The sequence below is a fragment of the Rhinichthys klamathensis genome, unplaced genomic scaffold (genome assembly GCF_029890125.1).
Source record: "Rhinichthys klamathensis goyatoka isolate OS25496 unplaced genomic scaffold, OSU_Roscu_1.1 h1tg000210l_1, whole genome shotgun sequence".
NCBI lineage: Eukaryota > Metazoa > Chordata > Actinopteri > Cypriniformes > Leuciscidae > Rhinichthys > Rhinichthys klamathensis.
The window spans coordinates 1,121,174-1,146,464 of record NW_026606735.1 but is presented as its reverse complement, the minus strand read 5'-3'; the positions used below and the strand labels follow the sequence as shown (position 1 = coordinate 1,146,464).

At 38.3% G+C, this 25,291-nt stretch overlaps 2 protein-coding genes across 2 annotated transcripts; one reads left to right on the top strand and one right to left on the bottom strand.

The window, feature by feature from the left end:
* Positions 1-1,477: 1,477 nt before the first annotated feature.
* Positions 1,478-14,583, bottom strand: gltpa (glycolipid transfer protein a). Its single transcript, XM_056263846.1, has 5 exons — positions 14,333-14,583; positions 10,718-10,776; positions 10,491-10,624; positions 2,962-3,112; positions 1,478-2,782 (listed from the first exon to the last, which is right to left on the bottom strand). The coding sequence occupies exons 1-5, from the start codon at positions 14,433-14,435 to the stop codon at positions 2,600-2,602; spliced, it is 630 nt and encodes a 209-aa protein (XP_056119821.1). The 5' UTR covers positions 14,436-14,583; the 3' UTR covers positions 1,478-2,599.
* Positions 14,584-16,938: 2,355 nt separating this feature from the next.
* On the top strand, positions 16,939-24,375 carry tchp (trichoplein, keratin filament binding). The gene is made up of 12 exons (XM_056263845.1): positions 16,939-17,165; positions 17,878-18,088; positions 18,167-18,223; positions 18,953-19,021; positions 19,220-19,393; positions 20,451-20,563; positions 21,907-21,973; positions 22,074-22,246; positions 22,339-22,420; positions 23,505-23,690; positions 23,767-23,910; positions 24,007-24,375. The coding sequence occupies exons 1-12, from the start codon at positions 16,975-16,977 to the stop codon at positions 24,037-24,039; spliced, it is 1,500 nt and encodes a 499-aa protein (XP_056119820.1). The 5' UTR covers positions 16,939-16,974; the 3' UTR covers positions 24,040-24,375.
* Positions 24,376-25,291: the final 916 nt, after the last annotated feature.

The following is a 25,291-nucleotide window of genomic DNA, read 5'->3' as shown; positions in this document are numbered from 1 at the left end:
AGTTATACCATTTCCAAGGTCTAAGCTACGTCATTGCTTACAGGTTGAATGATTCTCATTGGCTAAGAAACATGAAAGCCTAAACAATTTAACACATGTGAGGAGATAGGGGTGCCTATCGCCATTAGTAAAGATAGTTGTCGTCCACTCATTGGATTTAGGCCTGTGGTGGCCTCGCAGGTTAGAGAAGGGCGCCGGGGTGTCTGGTCCGACCGTCCAGAACCTACATAGAATGTCATACGCACACACACAAATAACAGACACTAGCAAATAACAGCTCCCATCAAGGCTGAAGAGAGTCTGAGCTCCTTATTATCAGTTAAGTATACCAAAACATAATGCTAAAACATTCACTCGTTTGGGAGAAAAACAGATAACTGACATTTACTCCCAAGGAAGGAAATATACTGGAAAGAATACATTTTAATACAACAATTCAAGTTTGATAGTAACGCTCAATATAGCTTGACCATATGTCCAACGAAGAATCATATGTGCCCACGCTGCCTTTAGGACCCTCTAACCTTTCTACTGATCCCAGAGAAAGAGACAAACGGCCTTGTGGGTTCCGTGGCCTTCGTGTCCTGCGTGTACTAAGTGCAATCTCAAAGTAAGATTGGAATGCACCTAAAAGAAACTGGTTACTTGCATCCATGCATTTAAGAAAATATAATTTCACAAGCACAAGAATATAAAAATTATTATGTGATAATGAATATATTTGATTATTGATTTTTATAAAGGAAGTATATAACCATTCAAAATGATATATGATTATATATGTATTTGAAGAGGCAAGGGATTTTGACCAACCCTTCACTATCAAATATCAACAGATAAAAAATCTAAACCTGACGCCTTCTGCTAGAAATCTTATAATGGGCCGTGGTTGGATCTTCCATCAGGACAGCGATCCAAAACAAACATCAAAATCAACAAAAAATTTGTTACGGAGCACAAAATGAAGCTTCTGCGATGACCGTCCCAGTTCCCTGACCTGATGAGTGGAGTGATCTGAAGAGAAGAAGCTCCAACATGGATCTGGGAATCTGAAGGATCTGGAGAGATTCTGAATGGAGGAATGGTCTCTGATCTCTTGTCAGGTGTTCTCCAAACTCATCCGGCATTATAGGAGAAGACTCAGAGCTGTTATCTTGGCAATATTATAAGATATTGCAAAAAGTATTTAATAAAAGGGTGCCAATAACTGTGGCCAACGTGTTTTGGAGAAAAATATTTATTTCATAATGTGATTCCCCCCCCCCCCCCCCCAAGGATAAACGATGCAGATTTATTTTTTACAGCCAGTTTTGATCATATTTACCAGGGGTACCATTAATTCTGAGCACGACTGTATGATGATTTAATATGCATTTATGATTATATGATTATACTAGAATAAATTAAATAAAACAAAATATAAAGCAAGGTCCTCTTTTTTCAGTGTAGCCAAAAGGAAAGTACGCCACAAAACAACTTATGCAAGGTCATGGTTTTAATGAGATTTTAAAGAGACTACATAACTATGATCAATGTAAGACAGTAAGATAATAAATTACAGCGGAAGAGTAAAACAGCACCAGAATGCATCAATCACATTGCATCATGATGTACTGCTTCAGTTTTGTCTGTCCTCTATGCCAGTGAGATATATATATATATATTTAAATCATTTGTTTTAAATAAATTAGCTTTTATTGACGTCAAGTCAGCTGACAACAACAAGAACAGAAAAAGTCCATGGCTTAAAATAACATCAGTTTGCTTGCTGGCCAAGCCAAAGTGGAAAGAAGGTCTGTAATGTCAGAAAATAAATCACAAGGCAACTGGCATAAAAAGCAAATCAAATCAAATAAATTAACATTTACATCTAAAAAGCAACCTGATTGAATTTAACCTTTGATAGTTGAAAATGACCAGTTGAAAACTACACACCAACAATACTTATCCATATATTACATAAATAAAACAGCCACATCATAATAGAATGTCATAATAGAATTTAAGAATCTAAGAAATGAATCTAGACGTTTTACAATTTACTGAATATACATTTAACCGCTCAATAGAGTGGCTTCACAGTCACTTATGAAGAAGTCGTTTCTTTATATTGTGTCATATTCAAGTATTTTTTTTAATCAAACAGAATCCAAGGTCAAAAGAATTGTCAGATATTTCTTTAGAGAGTCTGCAGACTCTTGTTTTGGTATAATTAAGTATATTTAAAACCCTCATTTGCCATCTATTGTTGTTTGCTAAAAGAAACCATTCCATACTTAAAAGTGTATGAAGAAATAATTAGTAAGTTATAAAACACGTTTTTTTTTTTTAGAATACTACTTTTCTAAAGAAAAGCCAAAGCATTTAAACCGTCAACATGAGCAGAACAAACAATAACAGACATCCTCCCTTCTGAAACCGCCAGAGTCTTCAGCAGCTTGGACCCTAATTGTCCCTCAAGAGAAAACAAACCCGTGCACTGCAGAGATGCGGGATCCAGTAGGAAAGAGGAACGGTCCAATGAGGAGACGTCTAATGGGAGGCAACAGTCAACCACTGGGAGGGAGGAAGATGAGGTCTGAAGCTTGTGATTGAGAGATCACACAGTGTAGTCCAGCTCTGCATTCATCCTTGTGTACATTTCATAGATGGCATCAATAGTAGCTGTGAAGTTGACTAGAAACTGTCGCATTTTGTCCAAGCATTCTTCGTCCTTGACCTCTCGCCCTTTAGAAAGAGCTTTGAGAAAATCGGATCGGTATGGAGCGGCATATAGTGCTGCCTGAAAGAATGAAGACGAGGGAATATTAAAAGGTTTGTCTAAGCATTTACAGGCATCCCAACACGTCGAAATGTCTACATTTAACTCTTCGGAAAATGGAAAGCAATTTTTACGTGTATAAAAACAAAGTTTTATTTATAATATAAAATATTAATTTCATTATTTTTAAAGAAGCTTACTTTGAAGAGCTTCTGGACAAACCAGCCATGATACTTCTTCAGGGCCATCTCATAAGCTTTGGTGATATTGACTTTGATGAGATTAGGGTTGTTTTCATCCTTATCCCCGTCCACTAGACTCTGGAGAAGAACCTGGATAAAGCGTAGCCCCCTAACAGAAAAGCACAAGGGTTATTTTAAGGGTTAGTTCACCAAAAAATTGAAATTTTGTCGAACACAAAAGGACAGTTTAGCAGAGTGTTCTGGGTGCTCTTTTTTAACAGAATGAAACTGAATGGTGGCAAACGGTGGCAAAATCATAAAAGTAGTTTGGAACGACATTTTAGGGCGAGTAAATTATGACAATTTGAATTTTTGGATTTACTATTCCTTTAGTCACCATGAAATAAAATTGAAAATTCAGTTTTTTACGGAATGTTGCAGTATTTATTATTGTTACGTCTACATTTTAGCCAAGGGATGGAGGGACATGTAACAGAATAAAATGTGTGATGTGTGGATGCAGCAAGGTTCAGTTCTCAACCCCAGTGCACTCATTCATTCACTCACACACTTCTCTCTCGATCACTCACTCACTCTCTCACTCTCACTCACTCCCTCTCACTCTCTCTTAGTCTCTCACTCTCACTCACTCACTCACTCTTACTCACTCATTCATTCACTCACACACTTCTCTCTCGATCACTCACTCACTCTCTCACTCTCACTCACTCCCTCTCACTCTCTCTTAGTCTCTCACTCTCACTCACTCACTCACTCTTACTCACTCATTCATTCACTCACACACTTCTCTCTCGATCACTCACTCACTCTCTCACTCTCACTCCCTCCCTCTCACTCTCTCTTAGTCTCTCACTCTCACTCGCTCTCTCTCTCTCTCTCACTCACTCATTCATTCACTCACTCTCTGTCTCTCACTCCCTCTCATTCACTCACTCACTCTCTCACTCACTCATTCTCTCACTGTCTTTAACTCTCTCTCTCTCACTCACTCTCACTCTCTTTCACTCACACTCACTCTCTCACACTCACTCACTCACTCGCACATCATTGGAGTCAGGTGGAAGCCGTTACTTCCTGCTTACAGGAAGAAAAGAGAGAGAAACAAGGAGAAAGAAGGGGGTAAAAAAGCAAATACATCCTTGGAAGTAACATTTAAAGCTGCAGTCCGTAGCTTTTCCTCTTTGTCGCCATCTCTCTGTTCGAGAGATGGCGTGGTAGCACGCGGCGGCGCGGTAGCACGCAGCGGCCACTCCGGACCCGAAAATGGTGCTATTTTTTATATTCTTTTTATTTAAAGCCTGACTCTTGCGGCACATGGACATCGGAACAAACAGTGGTTGTGTCTACCATCGTCAAACACTCTTAAGCCACAAGCCTCATGCAAATACCAAGCTGCATGATGAACTACAGGAGACGCTTCGCGAACTCGGCCTGCTACGGAGACCAGGACTCGAGACCCCGGCGTCGCCTGAGGCCGGTGGCCGGGGTGGAGGACGCCGCAAGCGGTGTGCGAGGAAGCGGAAGCGCGGCAAGAGGGCGGGGGTCCATGCTAGGCTAAAAACAAACCCTAGCCGGCCGGCTCTCCCGTCTATCTTTCTCTCAAATGTTTGCTCCCTGGGTAACAAAGTGGACTATATCCGACTTCAGCAGACTACGCAGCGTGAGTTCAGAGACTGCTGAACCAGGACTCTGGACTTTGTTTTCATGGAGACCAGGACTTTGTTTTCATGGAGACGTGGCTCAGCGACAGAATTCCAGATGCCGCCATTCAACTAGACGGGCTCACCTCGTTTCGTGCCGACCGAAATACAGCTCTCTGCGGTAAGACTCGTGGTGGTGGCTTGTGTGTTTACATCAATACTGAATGGTGCAAGAACTCTGTACTAGTCTCTAGTTACTGTTCATCGCTGTTGGAGCTTGTGACAGTTAGATGCAGACCTTTTTACTTACCACGGGAATTCACCACTGTTATCATAACCGGAGTTTACATTCCCCCCAGCGCTAATGTGAACTGTATGGGTCTATGAGTGAACTGCAGAATGCTTATCCTGATGGACTGTTTATTATCGCTGGAGATTTCAATCATGCAAATCTCAAAACAGTGCTCCCTAGACTCCATCAGTATGTGGACTTCGCAACGAGAGGGGCGAACGCGCTTGATCTCAAACATCGCAGGCGCGTATCAGGCGGAACCCCGCCCCCCCCTCGGCTACTCAGACCACATCTCTGTTATGCTAATTCCAGCATACAGACCGCTCGTCAGACGCACAAAACCGCTACAGAAACAGGTGAAAACCTGGCCAACAGGAGCCATCTCTGTTCTTCAGGACTGTTTTGAGTGTACTGACTGGCACATGTTTAGGGAGGCTGCAACATATGGCGAAAACACCAACCTGGAGGAATATACAACATCGGTGACCAGCTATATCAGCAAATGCATTGATGATGTCACTATCTCCAGGACCATCACCATACGATGCCCTAAGCTGCCCTAAGAACTGCCCTAAGAACAGCGAGGGCCAAACTGTCCCGGGCCATCAGAGAGGCTAAGCGTGCACACGCCCAGAAAATCCACAGCCACTTCAAAGACAGCGGTGACACGCGGCGCATGTGGCAGGGCATCCAGGCCATCACAAATTACAGGACAACACCCATTGCCTGTGACAATGATGCCTCTCTTCCAGATGCGCTGAACGACTTCTACGCTTGTTTTGAAGCACAGAACGACGTGATGGCAAGGAAGTCCACTCCTCCTCCCAATGACCAGGTGCTGTGTCTCAGCGTAGCTGATGTGAGGAAAACTCTACGCAGAGTAATCCCACGGAAGGCCGCTGGACCAGATAACATACTGGGCAGTGTGCTCAGAGGATGTGCAGACCAGCTGGCAGATGTTCTTCCAGACATCTTCAACATCTCTCTGAGCAGCGCAGTTGTTCCAGCGTGCTTCAAGGCCACCACCATCGTCCCCGTGCCAAAGAAGTCCTCAGTGTCCTGCCTCAATGACTACCGTCCCGTCGCACTTACATCCATTATCATGAAGTGCTTCGAGAGGCTCGTCATGAAGCACATAAAGACCCAGTTACCCCCCTCACTAGACCCACTGCAGTTCGCGTATCGTCCAAACCGCTCAACGGACGACGCCATCGCCACCACCCTCCATCTGGCCCTCACCCACCTGGACAAAAAGGACTCATATGTTCGAATGCTATTCATAGATTTCAGCTCAGCATTCAACACAATCATTCCCCAGCACCTGATTGAAAAGCTGGACCGGCTGGGCCTGGACACCTCCCTCTGTAACTGGATCCTGGACTTTCTGACTGGGAGACCTCAGTCAGTCCAGATGGGGAACAGCATTTCAACCACCATCACACTGAGCACTGGGGCCCCCCAGGGCTGTGTGCTCAGTCCACTGCTGTTCACTCTACTGACTCACGACTGTGCAGCTATGCACAGTTCGAACCACATCATCAAGTTCGCCGACGACACGACCGTGGTGGGTCTCATCAGCAAGAACGATGAGTCAGCATACAGAGAGGAGGTGCAGTGGCTAACGGACTGGTGCAGAGTCAACAACCTGTCTCTGAATGTTGACAAAACAAAAGAGATGGTTGTTGACTTTAGGAGAGCACTAGGCGAACACACTCCGCTGAACATCGACGGCTCATCTGTGAAGATCGTTAAGAGCACCAAATTCCTTGGTGTTCACCTGGCGGAGAACCTCACCTGGTCCCTTAACACCAAGTCCGTTACCAAAAAAGCCCAGCAGCGTCTATACTTCCTACGAAGGATGAGGAAAGCACATCTTCCACCCCCCATCCTCACTTTGTTCTATAGAGGGACTATTGAGAGCATCCTGAGTAGCTGTATCACTGCCTGGTTTGGGTCTTGCACCGGTTCGGACCACAAAGCCCTACACGGGATAGTGAGAACAGCTGAGAAGATCATTGGGGTCTCTCTTCCCTCTATCAAAGACATTTATGTAAAACATTGTATTCGCAAAGCAATCAGCATTGTGGATGACCCCACCCACCCCTCACATAAAATTTGTATCCTCCTGCCGTCTGGCAAGAGGTAGGCTACTGAAGCATTCGGGCCCACACAACCAGACTGTGTAACAGCTTCTTTCCCCAAGCCATTAGACTTTTAAATAATCAAAAACTGGTATGATACACACACACGTGTTCCGAGTTGCACTTTACAAAACTGTAAACTGTCACTTTTTAACTGTCTGCTACCTCAGCAACTGCTATGTGCATAGAACCATAGACATAATAAATACATAGACGCCCTATTGGCCACGTACGTCAACGGCGCCGCCATGTTGGGGATGGCAACTTTCCCATACCTCTCATACCGGGAATTGAGAAAAATGCATGTTTTGTGCGCTGTTTGGGGCTGTACACATCGCCACACAATTGAAAACAGCTTTCGAGGAATTACCTTTCACAAGCAAGACTGAACGTTTGTTTTTGGTTGTATTTGGTCATGATTTAATTAGTAATAGGAACGTTCAGAGGATAAATTTAAAAATACTACTGTTATTGTGTCACGAAATGTAGTTTAAATAGTTTTTCAGCCGACAATGTAGTTGTTTAAAGCTCAAATATGTGGTTTGTTTATAAAGATAGCGCCTATTTAAAAATTTGATCTGACGTTTTCGGAGTTGTAAGATGCGCTCAGCGCTCGTCTACCCCGCCTGGAACAGCCGTCCCTCGGCCAGTGCTTTTGAAGTTTTGCCGCTGACTCGGATGTCTGTAGTCTAGTGGTTAAACATGAGATATAATTCGTCTTGTGTATATCTAACGGGCGATCTTTGGTCTCATTAATCTATAAATGGTTCCCTGGCAAATCGTTTTGGCTGAGGGCAAAGTGAAGTTTCATAACTTTATATTTAGGCTATTTTAACATTGTATCCTGCTGTAGGCTATGTTTGACTGAAGCTACTTCTGTTATAATGGCTATTACTGATCAATAAAACAGAAATTTAACAAAAAGAGTTAAATATTAAAGTCACTATTAAACTTATTTTTTATTGTGTATATTCTGTAATTGATATTTCTTATTCTATTGCTAATATTATAGTATTATTAATAAACTATGCTATTATCAATATTTGTATGATTGTATAATTGTACTTATGATATTATATAATTATACTAATCATTACTATTTTATTTGCTGTATACTATTTGTTTATTTTATTGACTAAACTATTTACTATTACTTCTCACTTTATGTTATATATACTATTTGCATTGCACTGTAGTTGTACCATAACGTATTATTATAAAGGATCCATCAGTTATCTTTGTTATTGCTAAAATCTGGTCAATCACAGAAAATGCTTTTTCCACAATAAGAAAACTTAAATTATATCTCAGTATGGGGGTCTTCACCATTCTTATCCAAGAATAAAAAGCCAGATACATGACAAGCCTAGCTTTGACCATTCTTTATTAAAAAAAAATATTTTACAAGTCTAAGTATCGAGATTTTAAATAACTAGAGATGGAACTTTTTGTACACCACATACAAACCACTGAAATCGGTTGATAAATGTAAAAACAGTTTGTTTTTATCCATAAAAAACGCAGCTCCCCCGTTTACTTACATTTGATTACAGTGCAGTCTTGCCCTCAGCAAAATGGCGGACCCGTTGACGTATCGCAGCAACGTTCCAAAGCGGCCAATAGGGCGTCTATGTATTTATTATGTCTATGCATAGAACCCTATCCCATAGTATGTTGTTTACATTTGTAATATTTGTTTGCACTACTCTGTATTGGTTGGCACTGCACTGTCTCAGTGTCACTTCTGTTATGTCCACTGTTTAAAAATGTTTTGTACTGTCCCATACTCTGCACACGTCTCTGCACGTGCACTTTATATAGGAATTTTTTATTGATTTTACATATTTTTATAACTAGTTTTATATGTGTTATGTAGCACCATGGCTCCGGAGGAACGTTGTTTCGTTCCACTGTGTACTGTACCGTATATGGTTGAAATGACAAATAAAAACTCTTTGACTTGACTTTGAAATCTGTAACTGCAGTGATTCGCGGAATTATCATCTTTACGTGGGTTGTAAATCGGCATGAAACAGCGCGGATGAACACAGTGCTTTGAGGCGAGTGCTGCTGTCAGTCACCGCGCTGTGTGGATACTGTCATACAGAATCACAGATTCACTTTTTGAAAGTTTGACGAACATAAGAATTTTCATAAGAAAATGTCTTCTGAACAAGTAAGTAAAATCCATTTTTGTTCTGACCAACTAAGGGGGAAAAAGCATTCGACATGATAAACTTCGTTAGATTTAATCAACGCGATTTACAGCAACCGTGCAAATTATAGCCTACTTTGTTCTCAAATTGTTCATGCTAACAACATCAGCATTGCGTGACTAATGTTAAATTTAATGTGTTTTATGGTTACCTGTGTAGTTCAGAATTCATATTCTCCATAATAGCAAAACGAGAAAGGCACAACAAAGGAAACTCCATAACTGTGTGAATTAAGAAAACGTACTGTACACGATTGAACTATTGAAATGTCTTACTTGTTCAGCAGAAAAAAGCCGTCTCTTCTTCCGTTTTGAACCCCTTTAAAACACGGAGTTCACTCACTTTTCAAAAGCCCCGCCGATGTTTAAATCCTTGTGTTCGCATGAGACGGTTTCTTTCTCTTTCTCTAGCCACCTTAAATCCGAAGTACGAAGTCTTTTGGGTTTTATAACTGCTGAATCTCCAGTTGACACTGATGATTGTTGTTTGGATCTTTCTGGATGCCATAAGTTTAATTATGTAAAGTGCTGCGAGAAAAAGCCTATACATCTAAACATCTCGTCACGCGCAGTATAGCCGGCTAGCCGAAACTCCTTCTTTATGTGTACAGGTGTGACGTAATGATGCAAAGACATGCTCGAATTTCCCGCGGAAACCCACCAGTACCATTGGAATTAAAATCATTATTACAAGCTAACCGTTTTGAATCTAGCTATGGCAAGCAGATAGTTTTGACCACTGGCAGAATATGTTTTTTTTAATATAATTATTTTGGATTATTTTTCACTTAAAAAAGTTACGGACAGCAGCTTTAAAATTCATTTAATCTTTCATCAAAATAACTTCCTCTCCCTCTTACATCTCCTCTTCTCAGATGACGTGTTTACTGGCACGAGAGCGAGACAACCTGTCACTCACATTAGATAGCAGCGATAGCAAACCACAACCATCCAATCAATTCAACATGGACAAAATCAAGTCCCACCCTACATTTGTTTACTGTTTGAGAAGATCTATCTATAGAAAAGCCGTTTTCTTCGTTCAACTATCGCAACATCTGTTTCAAGCCAACTTTAAAAGAAGAAATAGGAAGTTTAAAAAAAGTCCATGGAGAAATAGGAAGTTTAAAAGTCCATGTTTTATATTATGCAACTTTCATTTTTAAAATCAAAACTGTTTTTCAGATTCACTTCTCCAAAATCAAAAAACGAAAGAAGCGTTTCAGGCCCAGCCTTGCCTTTTCAGCCACATGAGGGCAAGTGTTGCTCCTGCTTTTGGCCACTCGGCTCCATGCATCTCTTTCTCTGCTTCCAAAATGTGCTGCAGGGTTTTAAACTTGGTGGGGTTGCTGTCATACACAGCTTTGATTTTCTGTGAGAAAAAGCAGAGGGGTGAGTGGAGTTCAGGTTGTGAAAGTTATATTGTTAATGCTTATCAACCGTGTATGTCACGTGGTAAACTTACAGTGATGTTACCCGCAATATCAGCCTTGATGGGGGAAAAAACAGCAGAGCCGAGGCAATCTAATAGAAGAGAACAGGCGAATAATATTTGCATACATACAGTACAAACTTTATAAACATTTAGGCAATTTTCATGTATTTAAAATGTCCCCTGAAGGGTTGCCATGAAAACGCAACATTCTTTCACAGAGCTGTGAGATTTTTTTTTACATATTAGAGTTTTTACAGGGAAGTGGCAAATACACAGTAAAAGTATTGCCGCTTCTGATCCCAAGAACTCAGAGTGAACTCTGACATTACCACCTTAAAAAAAGAGCACTGAATAATTAACCGTGCTTAGAGAGCATGACAGATTTCTGAAAGCACCCATGCGGTTCATTAAAGTTTCAGTACCACCCATTATCACATCGAGACCAAATGCTTTGCGAGACTGATATTGAAATAAACACCCGTGGAAATGGAAACACACTGAATCACTGATGTTTCCATTACTGCAACCAATGAATACTGTATATGATTAGATACATTTTGTATTGTATAAAATAAATGTTTGATTATGATTTACTGGGTTGTTTGCATGCATACACTGCTTAATTCTGCAAACATAACATAACATGCCCCCTCAAATTTACAGCTCTTCAGCTGGGCTACACAAACCAACAGAAGTGTCATGCCTATTCAAAATAAGCAAAGTACATTTTGAATGCAACTTCCGAAAAAAAAGCTGTATAGTTAGGTCGTATAGTTACTGAATAGTTAGTTTGATAGTTAGGTTAATTGTATTAAAAAACAGATTACTACTAGTCTTCAACTAGGGATCCATCGATATTAAAATTTTGGCTGATAATGGATAAGCTGATAATAATTTTCATGTTATTCATGTTATGGCTGATAACCAATAAATGCACTATATATATAGTCCATTAGTCCACTAATATTAGTGCTGTCAAATAGATTAATTGTGATAGATATTTTTTATAAAATTAATTAATAGATTAATATATGTGCATATATATATATATATATATATATCATTATATATCTATATATGTGTGTGTGCGTGTGTGTGTGTGTGTGTGTGTGAGTATATATAAATATACATAACACACAAATATTATAAAAACAAACTTTTGTTAGATGTGATTAATCGCAATTAATTGATTTGACAGTACTAATATATATATATATATATATATATATATATATATATTATTTACTATTTTGCCTAAACCAATTAAAAATAAAACACAAATACTAAAATCATTCATTCATTTAGACAGAGCAACATTACAACTTTAAAAACACTACAGCTAAAGATTACACTTAACAGTGTTATTAAATGATTTGAATTTTTAAAGATTAACCTTTAGTAAGAATTAAATGATAACAAAGGTAAACAAAATGTAAAAATAGTGGAAATGAGCATGCACAATTAAATATCTAATATCGGTCGACATATATTACAATATTGACCGATAGTGATCAATGAAAAATGGCATCAAGAAAGCCAGGACTGCCACTGGTATCCCATCACGAAAACAGATATGACAGGCCAACGATTGAAGCCCAATACAATCAAAATGCCAGAACTAAAAAAGCCTTAGAAAGTGATATACATGTTCCTGAAGTGAGAGCAAGGCCATTGCTAGCGGGGTGAAAAAGTGGGGACGATTCTAGGGGCCCCCGGCCTTAGGAGGGCCCCGCAATTTCAACAGAGGGGGACATACCCCATAAGCCTCTCCCTGGCCCCAGAACACGATTTCAACTGAGGATTTCACAGGGGACAAAGCCCCTGCCACGGAACGCGATTTAAAGGGGATCCACGGCAACAACCTGCACCAGGGCCCCGGATACCCCCGCTATGGTCCTGAGTGAGAGTACCATCTGAATAGAATCTCCCAAGATAGTAGTGATATGTTCAACAGTGTAGGGTTCAAATCAACTTAGCCCATTGGAAAGTCCGAGTCAACATCAGAATTTTGTACTGATAGCAAAACAAAAGGAGCATCTCTGGTTACAGAGAACTCCACAAACAAGCTCAAACACTGCTTACACTTCAGCTTTTTCAATGTGAATGAATGCCTTCTAATTACAGAGAAAAAAACACACACATTCACTCACACGTCTCACAATGACAGCCCTCCCTACAGTTCTTTCTGTGTTTGTACTCCACACAGGGCTTTTTGTGATAAAGTGTGAACTCTAAACAAGAGCTGGGAAGCTTAATTGTCTTTCTGTGGGAGTTAGCGACAATCACAACAACCAGTCTCATTATGACATCACATGATCATAAATATGATCTCCAATCACAGCCTGTATACAAAGTCCATCTACTGAGGTTAAGTGCCTTTATCATTCTTTCATATAGTTCACAGATCAATTTACCTGCGGACTCCACCAGGAGTTTCTAGTAGAACAAACATAAAACATATAAAATGCTTCTATTTAGTATTCTCTAATTTAATAAAAAATATCATTATCATTTGAATGAAAGAGTTTTAAATAAAATATGGCATTTAGCATAATGGACACCACAAGTTTGTGCAAAACCCTAACTCTTTTTTTCTTCTTTTTTTTTGTGTGCACATGGTGAATTTGATTAGTGACCTAGAAAAGATGTACATGTTTTTAAAAAAAAAAAATCAAAATCCTAAAATAGTTTATTTTAAATTTTAAATTCGATTTTAAATCAGACTTTTGGAGTTCTTTGCCGTCACTGGGAATTGTAGTTTATTCTCTTGCCGTCATATCCAGTTCCTTTTACAACTTCATTAAGAAAATGACCCTTTTAGTGATGGCTTAGTTAAAAAAATAGAAGAGTACATTGAGCACTGATGTGAACACTTCAGGCTTGGCGTTTCAAGTGGCAAATTCATTTCAAATGCATTTTTCATATTAATACCAAATGAGGCTTTGAACAAAGATGTTCTGCTGTTCAGTTCCACCAATGAATAGAGCAGGGCAACTCAACACCATTCTAATCAATTTTCTCAACTTCCAAAATCGAGGGCAGCAGATTAAATTATGCATGTAATAGGTTTGTTGCCTTCTTTGTGAAAAGAAATTTGAGCCAAAAAAAGATTAGTCCTCAATAGCAAACAATGGCTTCTGCTTGACAGCTAGGCTTTGTCTGACTTTACTAACAACTTCTGAAGAACACATATCTTGATCAGGAGTGGAAAATCTCACCCCTGATCAAGGAGCTGGAATATCCACAAAATCAGATGACATCAAACTACTGATTTTTGTAACAACACGTGTATAATTATGTAATAGAATCTTTTTAAAACTCTCATTCTGTAAAGACACTTTATGGCAAAATGCATGCGTTTAATTGTTACTTTGTTTCCACTCTGAAGCGATGCGAGAAATGGATGAATGTGGAAACAAACATTGGGCATTTTTGTAATAGCTATTTTTGCGTAGCATAATGAAATAGCTACTTTAAAATAACTTTTTGACGACCTGAACAAGTTACAAAGAAAACTGAAAACTTTCAAATCTAAAAATATTGTTCTAAATATCATTTTAAAACCCAACTCATCAGGCCGTTTCATGACAACACAGAGTTCATGCTCAAATCTGAGCTCAAATGAGAGATGACGGAAGAACCTACCGAAGAAAGGAGGAAGGTGAGACACCGCTTCGAGAAACGGCCGGGTTTCCACTTGTTTGTCGGCTGGAAGTTGCCGGAACTGGTGCTCCATAAGAAGAGCCATTATTGCCTAAAGAGGGCGAAAGTGACTTTTTTTTGCCTACAACATAAGACGAGGACAACACAGTAGAAATGAAGGCAGAACCCGGAACTACCGCCGGACAGACAGACACAGCGTTTACTATTGCAGTTCTTCTGCTAGAGCTGCACTGCACAGCTGGACGGCCCCCCTGCACCGCCCCTTTATGCAAATATATGTAGACACATCGCGGAAACATTCAACATGTGGGCGGGGACTCTGCGAAGAAACCAATCATATCACGGGGGCGGGGTCAAAGCAGTCAGAGTTTATTCTCCTTAGTCCCCACACTTTACAATGTAGTCATGAAAAATGTTGCTGCACATTAAATAGAAAAATCTTCTTTTTTCTGTTACGGAAATATGTAATATTCAATATTCACCTTTTTCCTTCTATCTGATGTTATTGTGATGTATAACACATTTTATTTTTATTTTTAATAATCTGTTAACACAGATTCATCAGATAAAATATTACAAAATAATAAGAGTTGTAAAGAGCAGTAAAAAAAATTAACACCAAGCTTTTTGTAAATGTTTCTTCCCTTATTGAGGCTTAGCTTTAGGCAGATTCCGTTTCGGCTGGCCATTTAATACACAACTGATCGGGCATTAAATCATTTAAAAAGTGTTTTTCTTCTCAAAGAAAATGAATATGTACCTTAATTTCACTATTGCTTATTTGTGGATTATTTAAAGAATATAACATAATCAAAGAGCAGCTCAGGTTAGAATCTTGGCTGAAAGTTTAGGGGCCTCCTATAGTTAATAATTAAAATGTCCTTTACCCTGTTGCTGACATTAGAGGTTTAAGCGGGGAGTCTTTCTGACGACAATTAGACACGATTATCTGGTCACCATTAAACATTCAATGCAATGTTTAATTCATGCACTGGTAGGCCTAACCTACAATGACCCAGAAAGACATGTCATTGTCTCTTTATTATACTTGCATAAAATTTGCAGCTTTATCTCACACCTCAGCTGACTGCTCATTTTTAATCAATATTTAATCTTCTATAGAGTATTGTCACCTTCACTGCAGGTCTTGATCACGCTTGAAATATCCCTGGAGATCAAATAAAATAAGACTTCTGAATAGTAAAGGGCCAGCATGCCTGGACTATAGTGCAACAGTCAGGTTCCAATCCAAAAGTAAAAAAATCCATTATTTTTCTCCACAGGGATATTGATTATTAACGATAACTTATAAACCCGTTTAAAGACAGCCTTACTGTGAGCTGCGAGGTTGTTAATCGATAGCATTCGCTGCTGTTGAAGTCGTCAGCCTGCATTATTTCAAATTAGTTTTAAAATAATTGTGTTTAACAGCAGAATTTGTGGTGAAAAACTACATTAACCGTGATGCTGTACAGAGAATCCAATCAGAGAGCTGAAACAAACAAAACGCACCAAAAGGTCTCTTTAGGCCCACCCACTCCCATGAAGCACTGCAAATCACCTAATTGAGTCCATATACAAAGTCGATATATACAAATATGATATGCATATTTTGCCATAAATTATATAGGCTATACAATCTATATTTTTATATAGGCTAGTTTTATATTTCTACATCATTTTTATGCTGTTATGCTGTTGAGTACACAGTCTTGATACCTTTGTATTTTTGTCCGATTTTTAAACACTTTTTTTTGCTTCAAATCAAAGTTTAATGTTATGATTCACCTCGTAGCTGGATGACTTGGTTCATGGCTTATAACACGTTAACGAAGACGAAGACCCTATGGGAGAAATGAATGGAAAAAATACTTCCAGAACCAACGCCGCTGAAAAAGTGGGCTGGCACTGTTGCACTCAATAAGTCTTTTAATAATTTTGTATTCTTTTTGACGCATTTTAAAATGGCCAATGGGTGATTAAATTGTAAGGATACAAACATTTAGTATCATTCAATAGCTATTTTGGATTAAACCAGCCTAGCAGAGTTAAAATTGTTTATAAGATTGTAAGTGGGCTTTGGCAACTATATATAGCCTATATTAGCAATTTTAAACTTGATATCATATTCCCATATTTATCTGCAATAAAAAAAGTAGCCTACTATTAAAAATCCACAACAAAATCGCTTCGCTCTTTCAACCTGGTTTGTGCCTCGCTCCACGCCGTAGGTAACCAGGAAGTAGCGCAGTAACCAAGTAGAACGCTTCCCCTCTGGTTATTTGTTTACCCGCCCGCTGTCGTTAACGGCTTTCCTCTTTACTACATTTTTGTTTTCATATTATTCATTTAAATTAGGAGAGCACCATAAGATACACGCGTCAGTGCGGTAAATTCAATGCTTTGAACGTGATTTTTCTAACGGTTTTAGCAAGCAGAGCCTTATTTGCATTGCGAGCGATTAACGTTATAATAAGCTTCAAATGCAGTAAGCATGTTTTTATAATTACAGCATTTTATGGATTAAAATTGCCTGCTGGAATGATTGTAGGTCAAGGTCTATCATAAAGGTCGGGTTATAAATAAAGCTTGAGAACGGAACTCGGTTGAGCGTCAGATGATCCATGGCTTTACCGACGCTTTCAGCGCACTGGCCGGGTCGAGTGCGGGCTCTGGAGAGGCAGCTGGTGCGGCAGCGGGAGCAGGAGGCTCGCTGGAGGCAGCAGTGGGAGCTGCACTCGCAGTACTTCAGAGAGCAGGAGGTCCGAAGCAGCAAACAGTCGCAATGGAGCTCACGGCAGTCCTTCCAGCGCAGGTACTGATGGCGAATTACTTTCATTATGCCTTCCTTTAGCTTGTGTATTTGAAAAAACACCTCTGCCCACATCAAGGTTCGTTCTGGGATCGGTCAGTTTTTGATAACTTGTTTTCTTTTCGTTAGGACAGGTTTTGTATTTCTTTTTGGAACTGATTGATCATAGGCCTCACTGATCTGAGCTTATGCACCTCAGTTTTTTAGTGGAATAGCAGTATTTGTGGATAATTTTGTCCAATATTCAATAGAAAATAAAAAAAATTACTATCATACTAGTGTGCTTTAAGAAACTTTCTAAAGTATGAATATTTAGTTTTAATGCACTCAATAACATAATTCATTTAAATTGTTACAATGTGGCATGTTGGTGTATAAAAATTTTTTTTTGCTCTTCACTTTTTCCTCCCTGCGAAGTAAGAACTTTGTAACACCTAATAAGTTATTCATGTAAATATATGGGTCATTCAGGAGACAATATAATTCAATGAGCATGACTTAATTTTGAAACTGCCTTTTAAAACTTTTATAATTATCTTTAATTTGTTATTTTACGATGAATATTTCTCATATCACTGTGTTTGGCTGGTTTCACTTATACAGTTAATGATAGAACAATATGAAAAATCCCATATGTATTAACTGGCTTTTGCATCTACGGTAAATATTTATGTTTCTATAGCAAAGTTACAAACTTCTTTTCTTGGCCTTTTAGTATATCAGCATTTCAGCGGGAGCGCATGAAGGAGGAGAAGCAGCGGAAACTAGAGGAACGCAGGGAGCGTCTGAGGACGATGCTCCGGCAGGAGACAGACCAGTTGGAGGCAGAGCTCAGAAATGTTGTGCCAGACAGAGCCACACTGACTAGACAGCTTGTGGAAAAAACAGATGGTCTCCGGTCTGCCAGGGAAGAGAGGAGGAAAAATGTATGGGCGCTAATTGTTTTGTCACAAAATGATGTTATGTTACACGTTTGAAAAGTGTCTGATTTGTATTTTCTTCAGCTTGCACAGGAGCTGCTGAGGGAGCACTGGAAGCAAAACAACTCAGATTTGCGGAAGGTCAGTCATATATCAGTAATGTATATGAAGAAAGTTAGTTATGAGTATTACTATGAGGCCATTTGTAAGGAAACACTTTTTTAAAGTAAGAATTTATATACACTACTGGAAGTTTGGGGTCAGTAAGACTTTTGTAAAATAAAGTAAACCATTTTAATCAGCAAGAATGCATTAAATTGAAGTGACAGTAAAGACGTAAATTACATTTTGAAATATATTCAAATATAAAACAGTTATTTTTAATTGTAATGATATTTCAAAGCATTACCATTTGAATGTATTTTTGATCAAATAAATGCAGCCCTGCTGAGCATTAGGGTCTTCTTTCAAAACCATTAAAAAAATCTTACAGACCCCAAACTTTCGAAAAGTGATGAAATCATTTTTTTCCTGCTTTTAAACCCTCAAAGTACATTATCTGGCTGTTTACATCCACTGAAAGTTCCTTACTGTTACTAAAATTCTTCCTTTTTTTAAAAACTGAGAGATGAGTCAAAATTATTTTTCTGTGGAATCAAAGTTATGCATTTCTGCAAAACATTTCTGCCAGGAATTGAACTCATCAAGAACCAGACATGAGTGTAAGTTAATAGGGCATGGGATATGTTTCTTCCATGACTGATCTGTAACTCTGAGCTCGGGATTTGGTTCCAAATCCAAACACACGCAACCACTTTGGGAGTATTATTTAATCAGACATCTCCGTGTCTCAAATGTTTGTGCGTACAGGTGGAGTCAGGATTGCACAAAGATCACGTTGTGAGCCAGTGGCAGTTTCAACAGCAGGAGAAAAAACAGGTAAGACGTTCACAGGGAGTGTTAAATGCCAGTGCTGCCATGTCGGCTCATGCATGAGTGCTGATCAGTTGAGCATCACGTAACATTAACCATCTTGAGTATGTGTACATATAATATAGTTGTGTCCTAGTTGATGGTTCTAAGAAAATGACTTTTTTGGTTTAACATTAAAATGTAACTCTGTTCTGTAACACTCAGGCTGATGAGAGAACTCAGGTGGAGAAACAGCGTTTTGAGAACGAGTATGAGAGAACCAGACGGGAGGCTCTGGAAAGAATGAAGGAAGAAGAGGAGAAGAGAAGACGGGAGGAAAAGAAGCGAGCTGAAGACCTCCGCAAACAGATGGAGGAGCTCAAACTACGAGACCAGGAAGTACGGAATTACTGTAGATTAGACTTATACGTGTAATGCATTAAGTTTTGCCTGTCACAACAACAATAACCATGAGACATAAACAAAGGCCATAAAGATCAAGTAGATTCATTATATTCATTTTTTTTTTTTTTTTTTTTGTTTACAATAAGGTCCCATTACTAAAAGTGATTTAATACATTAACTAACATTAACTAACAATGAGCAATACATTTGGTTACAGTTTATTCATCTTTGTTAATGTTAAAAGCTGTTCATGTTATCACATCCATTAGAAGACAATTTTTGATTTAAAAAATGTATTGGCAAATTTTGAAATGAACATTAATTGAGATTAATAAATGCTTTAATGCTTGTTCACACCAAGGACGATAACTATAACGATAAAGATATTGTTCTAAAAATTAATTCTAAATATAAAAAGAGTCCACACCACAACTATAACGATAACAGCACAGAGAAACGATATCATTGGAATCACTTTTTGGATTTTTTTCCAGCTGATGATTGATACCAACATTAACAGCCAATCAGAATCCATCCTGCTTTAAAGAGCATGAGCATTTAAAGCGGCAGACTAAATGCTTAGAATAAGCAGAACAATATTGTCTGCTGGTGTGAACGCTAATATAGTTATTGTGGTTGCACTTTAGTTTACAGTATGTGTACTTATAGTGTTCTTGCACTGTACTTACCCAAGAAACTACTGGTAATATAAGGTAACTACATGGGTTAAAGTTACATTAGGGGTAGGTTCAGGGTTAGTAGTTATAACCCAGTTATTGTACATAGTATGTACATGTGAAAAGGACTGTAAAATAAAGTGTTACCATTATCGTTATACGTATCTTTATAGTTATCGTTCTAGGTAAACGGGATTTTAGAAGTATTTTTCATTGTTAGTTCATGTTAATAAATGTTAAGAAATTTTACTTTTTTTTATTTTCAATTAAAAAAACATTTCTTAAATAAATAAAAGCAGATAGATGCCATGTATTTAAGGTTTAGTTAGTGGCGCTAAAGTTTTTATACATTCCATTACTTTTATTTGTTCCAGGCTGAGCGTCTTAAGCAGGAACAGGAAGCTCTGATGTCTAAATGCTGGGAGCTTGAGAAGCTAGACGATGAGAGGAAGAGGATGGAGGAAAGCAGGAGGAAAACTGAATTCGGGTAAAATATTTAAACATGTTCCATATCATGTTTCACAAGGATTTCTTCTGCAACTGCTGTTATTGTAAACTAAATATAAAACTATGAAAACCATTTTTTGTTAAATGAATAAATAATTAAATATTAGATTAACCAAACAAAAATGTTAAATGTTGCATTAAAAACTAACTAAGTTGAAGCACTAAAATTACTAACTAAAATACCCCCCCCCCCCACAAAAAAAAATATATATATATATATATATATATATATATATATACACTGTATATAAATACAAAAATACAAAGGTTCAAAACTAAAATTCAAATGAAAACTGAATATATAAAAGCTAATTCAAAATATTAATAAAAACTACAATCGAGTGCAACAGTGCCAACTCCCTTTTTAAGCGGCGTTGGTTCTGGAAGTATTTTCTCCAATAACTTTTCCCAGTGGGATTTTAAAGTCCTCCTGTAGCCAATAATTTTATTCCTGAAAACTCATCTTTGATCACCAAAATTACATATTTAAACGTTTTTTCCTTGGAAAAAAAAATCTTCATGCCTTAATATAGCTTGAATATAACTTCACACCCTTGCTTCATTTAATATACGCAGATCGATAAATATGCAAATTATCCCCGCCTCCACTCACTCACACCAGCTCAGAGATTCACTCGTTGACGTGATTGGTTACAAGGTAGTTTGTGACGTCAGAAACACTCAGCAATGGTGTTGACTTATGAATTTATACATGGTTTGTCTTAAAGCATATTAAAAACACCACATAGACATATATACAACATCAAAAGCTTGATTTACACCACAGGGGGACTTTAAAAAAAGTATATTTTAAAGAATGACTGTATAAGCCATAAACCAAGCCAATCAGCTATGAGGTAAATCACAACATTACATCATTTGAAGTTAATTACAAAAAAATGCATGTACATACAAACATTTAAGTATTTTGAGAGTGTAGAGGGATTGACTCGATTATGTCATATGCAGTGCTTCATAGGAGTGGGTGGAGCTAAAGAGCTATTATGGCATGTGTTGCTTTTTTCGACTCTCTCATTGGTGTAATTTTCTGTACAGCATCATGGGAAATGTAGTTTTTTCACCAGGAATTCCGCTGTTAAACACGATTATTTTAAAAAATAAGCTGAAATAATGTGGGCTGATGGCTTCAGCAGAAGCAAGTAGCATTCATTAGCAACTTCGTAGCTCACAGTAGGTCTGCCTTTAAAGCTATATAAGTTGTTCCCTATGAAGAAAATGAATGGAGTTTTTACTTCTGGAACCCGACTGTTGCACTCTATAGTATATAAATAATACTAAATTAGTAGTTCTCTGCTTCCACAGGCATTTCCTGACTCGTCAGTATCGTGCTCAGCTGAAAAGGAGAGCACAGCAGGTGCAGGAGGAACTGGTATGTTACAGCAGACACTGATGTTTTTACCACTTTTTGCCCCAGAACTCAACATAGTTTGTCCTGACTGAGTAACTGCAATAACTTTCCTGTCCACCAGGAGGCAGACCGCAAGATCCTGGCAGCACTGCTGGAGGGAGAGGTGGAGGACCAGAGACTGGAGAAAGCCAGGAAAGAGAGAGCTGTCGCTGACGCCGCCTGGATGAAGAGAGTCATAGAGGAGCAGCTCCAGCTGGAGAGGGAGAGGGAGGCAGAGTTTGATATTTTGTATCGGTAAGCACAGTCAGGATGGTTTTTTAAGAACTTAAAGATGCGTTTGTACCTGTAAATCAGACTCATGCTCTGTTTTTGTTTGCTGCCTGCAGGGAGGAAGCTCAGCGTGTTTGGGAGAAGAGAGAGGCAGAGTGGGAGAAAGAGAGGAGAGCCAGAGAGAGACTGATGCGGGAGGTGAGACGAGGCTGACAATAGATTAGCAGTCACATGCTCGAACGTTGGTTTTCTTTTATTAAAAACCCCCTTAAACAGTGCTCTTTGCTCACATACTTCATGTGAATAATTTTGTGAAGTTTTTTTAATTATTTTTTTATGGGTCATATAATGAGGAATTAAACAGTCCTCAATCTTTTAAGATGTTAAAGAAGTATAGAAACTTCTAACTTTGAGAAACATTTTCAGACTCATTCTGAATTTGACAACATCATATAGATTAATGCATTAATATATGACTTTCAAACCCTTAGTTAGTAAGTAAGTGCTGGATCTCATTTCATATGCAAAGAGGATGTTTACATTGATATCTTAAAGGAACAGCAGCAAAAAACAGCCTATTTAATTTTAGTTGGAGAGGGTGGAACATAGTCATGGAACATCAAATTTGGTGAAAAACTTAATAATAAATATATTACTTTCAAAAAGTCAGTAAGATTTTAATGTTTTATGATTTTAATGTCTCTTATGCTCACCGAGGCTGCATTTATTTGATCCAAAATATATTAAAAACTGTAATATTGTGAAATATTATTTCAATTTAAAATTGTAAAACTGTTTTCTATTTTAATATTTTTAAAATGCAATTTCTTCCTGTGATGACCATTATTCCAGTCTTCAGTGTCACACGATCCTTCAGAAATCATTCTAATATACTAATATGCTGTATACTACCGTTAAAAAAAGTTAGGATTACTAATTATTACTATTATGAGTGTACCTTTGGGGAAAAAATAAAATCATGTGTGATATTATAATAAATAAATGTTATGAAATGTATGATTGCCACTTTAAAGGTAAATGGTCTGTTTATTTATTTATTTTCTTGAAATCACAACTTACTTTATGGGCCACTGTCTGTTCGAATGAATACAATAATTATTTTTGCAGTGGCACTAAAATGACTCACTTGACCTTTAAATTGTATTTTGAAGTAGAATTATACAGTTTTATAATGATAATCTAGTTCATTTTTAAGAACTGTAGTTAAATAGCTGATAGTTAGTGTGTTGGATGTTATATATTTTTAAACTATGTTTGGTAGGTCCTGATAGGACGTCAGCAGCAGTTGGATGAACAAATGCAGGAGAACAGGCTGGCAAGGGAGGAGTCTCTGAAGAGGAGAGAGGAGCTCATCCAACAGCTGGAGCAAGAGAGATTCACTCTACGCCAGGAGAGGGAGCAGCAGGAGGGATCCCGCACATCTCGCATGCAGGAAATCAATGCACAGGTGTGTGTATAGTAGCACCACACTAACTTTGGTATACGAGTTATAGATGTCTTCAATAGATGAGTTCATCCAACAGGTGGCGCAGAGGCGCAAGGAACAGTGGGAAGAGCAGCAAAGACAAGAACAGGAAGAAGTACAAGAGAGGGAGGAGCTTAGGCTGCAGGAGGAGGAGCTTCGTCTTGAGACGGAGAGAATGAATCAACAGGGCTACCAGCAGAGAGTGAGTGAAGAAGATTCAAGTAATAATGAAGACCCAGTGTTTATATGACAAGTACTTTGAAATTCACTAACTGCTAAATTTTTTTCATCATGGCAGATTCACGGCAGACCCCGGTCAGCATGGACATGAGAGCGATTTTACATGAAGAATTTTTGTGCCACATCCCCTATCAGATGCTAGGATGCATTTTCGGGGATATCTATGTCCATGCTGATCTCGGCCACTTTGTGCATTAATGAGAGCCAGGTTTCCCCTCAGAGATTATTTTAATATATGGCCCATCAATTGTTTATGATTTAGATTATGGCTTCCATCAATAGTTGTTTAGGTAAGTTCTCAATTTAAAATTTCAATTGCACTAGTCCTGAGGTTTGCATGTAGGGCTGTTTTTATATGTAGATTGTTTTGTATAGATGAATTTCAATGCTGACAAGGTTTTCAATAAAGAAAATGTTATCCATTGTCTACCGCATTCATGTATTTTGAAGACCTTTAACTGGATAGCAATGTGTGCAAGAAGTAGGTTAATTTTAAAAATATGCAAAAAGAAACACCCAGTCATGAAAAAAGAGTTATGCTGAGTAGCTTGCTTCTATTATAATCAGTGTTGGGGATCAGTGTTTAAAAGAAACGTTACAATATTGCATTATTCCTTTAAAAAGTAACTAATTGCATTACTTTTTATGAAAAGTAATAGAGACAGAGCGACACGCATCATAATCTGAAAACCACGCCCACCGGAGGGGAAACAATCCAACCGTCTCCATTGACTTTGTATTGCGAGAAGCCTCCTTGTCATTTCTGACTTGGCAAAAAAACAAAACAATGTCTAAAAGCTGCTATGTGACAATGTGTACAGCAAACAAGCTAAAACAATAAATATGTTTTTATAAGCTGTCGACCCCCAAAAACCTGACACTCAGTATGCACTAAAAATACACTACGCGTAATATTTTGTCACTGGTGAGTCAAATATCCAAATGTCAGTTTTATATATTAGCTATAGTTCTGTAAGCTAAACGATCCCTGTCGACGATTACGTTCCCCTACAGTGGGCGTATTCTCATCCACTTTTGTGTCATTAAACGCTCGTTTTTCGGGGTCGACAGCTTATAAAAACTTATTTCTGTTTGTTTTAGCTTGTTTGCTGTACACCCTGTCACATAGCAGCTTTAAGACATTGTTTTGTTTTTTTGTTAAATCTAAAATGACACGGAGGCAGCTTCACGCAATACAAAGTCAATGGAGACGGTTGGATTTTATTTTTTACTGTTTTTTTTCTGACAAGCGGATGTAATGAGACCTGTTTTCCTGTTTGTTCATGTGAGGTTCGGCATATAGCCTATAGACGACGACTGACCCCTTGATTCATATGGCTCAC

Excerpts from the sequence above, each read along its gene's own strand:
- gltpa (XM_056263846.1), bottom strand. The coding sequence starts at position 14,435 with ATGGCTCTTCTTATGGAGCACCAGTTCCGGCAACTTCCAGCCGACAAA. Across the intron at positions 10,777-14,332 it reads TCACCTTCCTCCTTTCTTCG|ATTGCCTCGGCTCTGCTGTT; the intron begins GTAGGTTCTTCC and ends CTCTTCTATTAG. Across the intron at positions 10,625-10,717 it reads ATATTGCGGGTAACATCACT|AAAATCAAAGCTGTGTATGA; the intron begins GTAAGTTTACCA and ends TTTTTCTCACAG.
- tchp (XM_056263845.1), top strand. The coding sequence starts at position 16,975 with ATGGCTTTACCGACGCTTTCAGCGCACTGGCCGGGTCGAGTGCGGGCT. Across the intron at positions 17,166-17,877 it reads CGGCAGTCCTTCCAGCGCAG|TATATCAGCATTTCAGCGGG; the intron begins GTACTGATGGCG and ends TTGGCCTTTTAG. Across the intron at positions 23,691-23,766 it reads TGCAGGAAATCAATGCACAG|GTGGCGCAGAGGCGCAAGGA; the intron begins GTGTGTGTATAG and ends TTCATCCAACAG.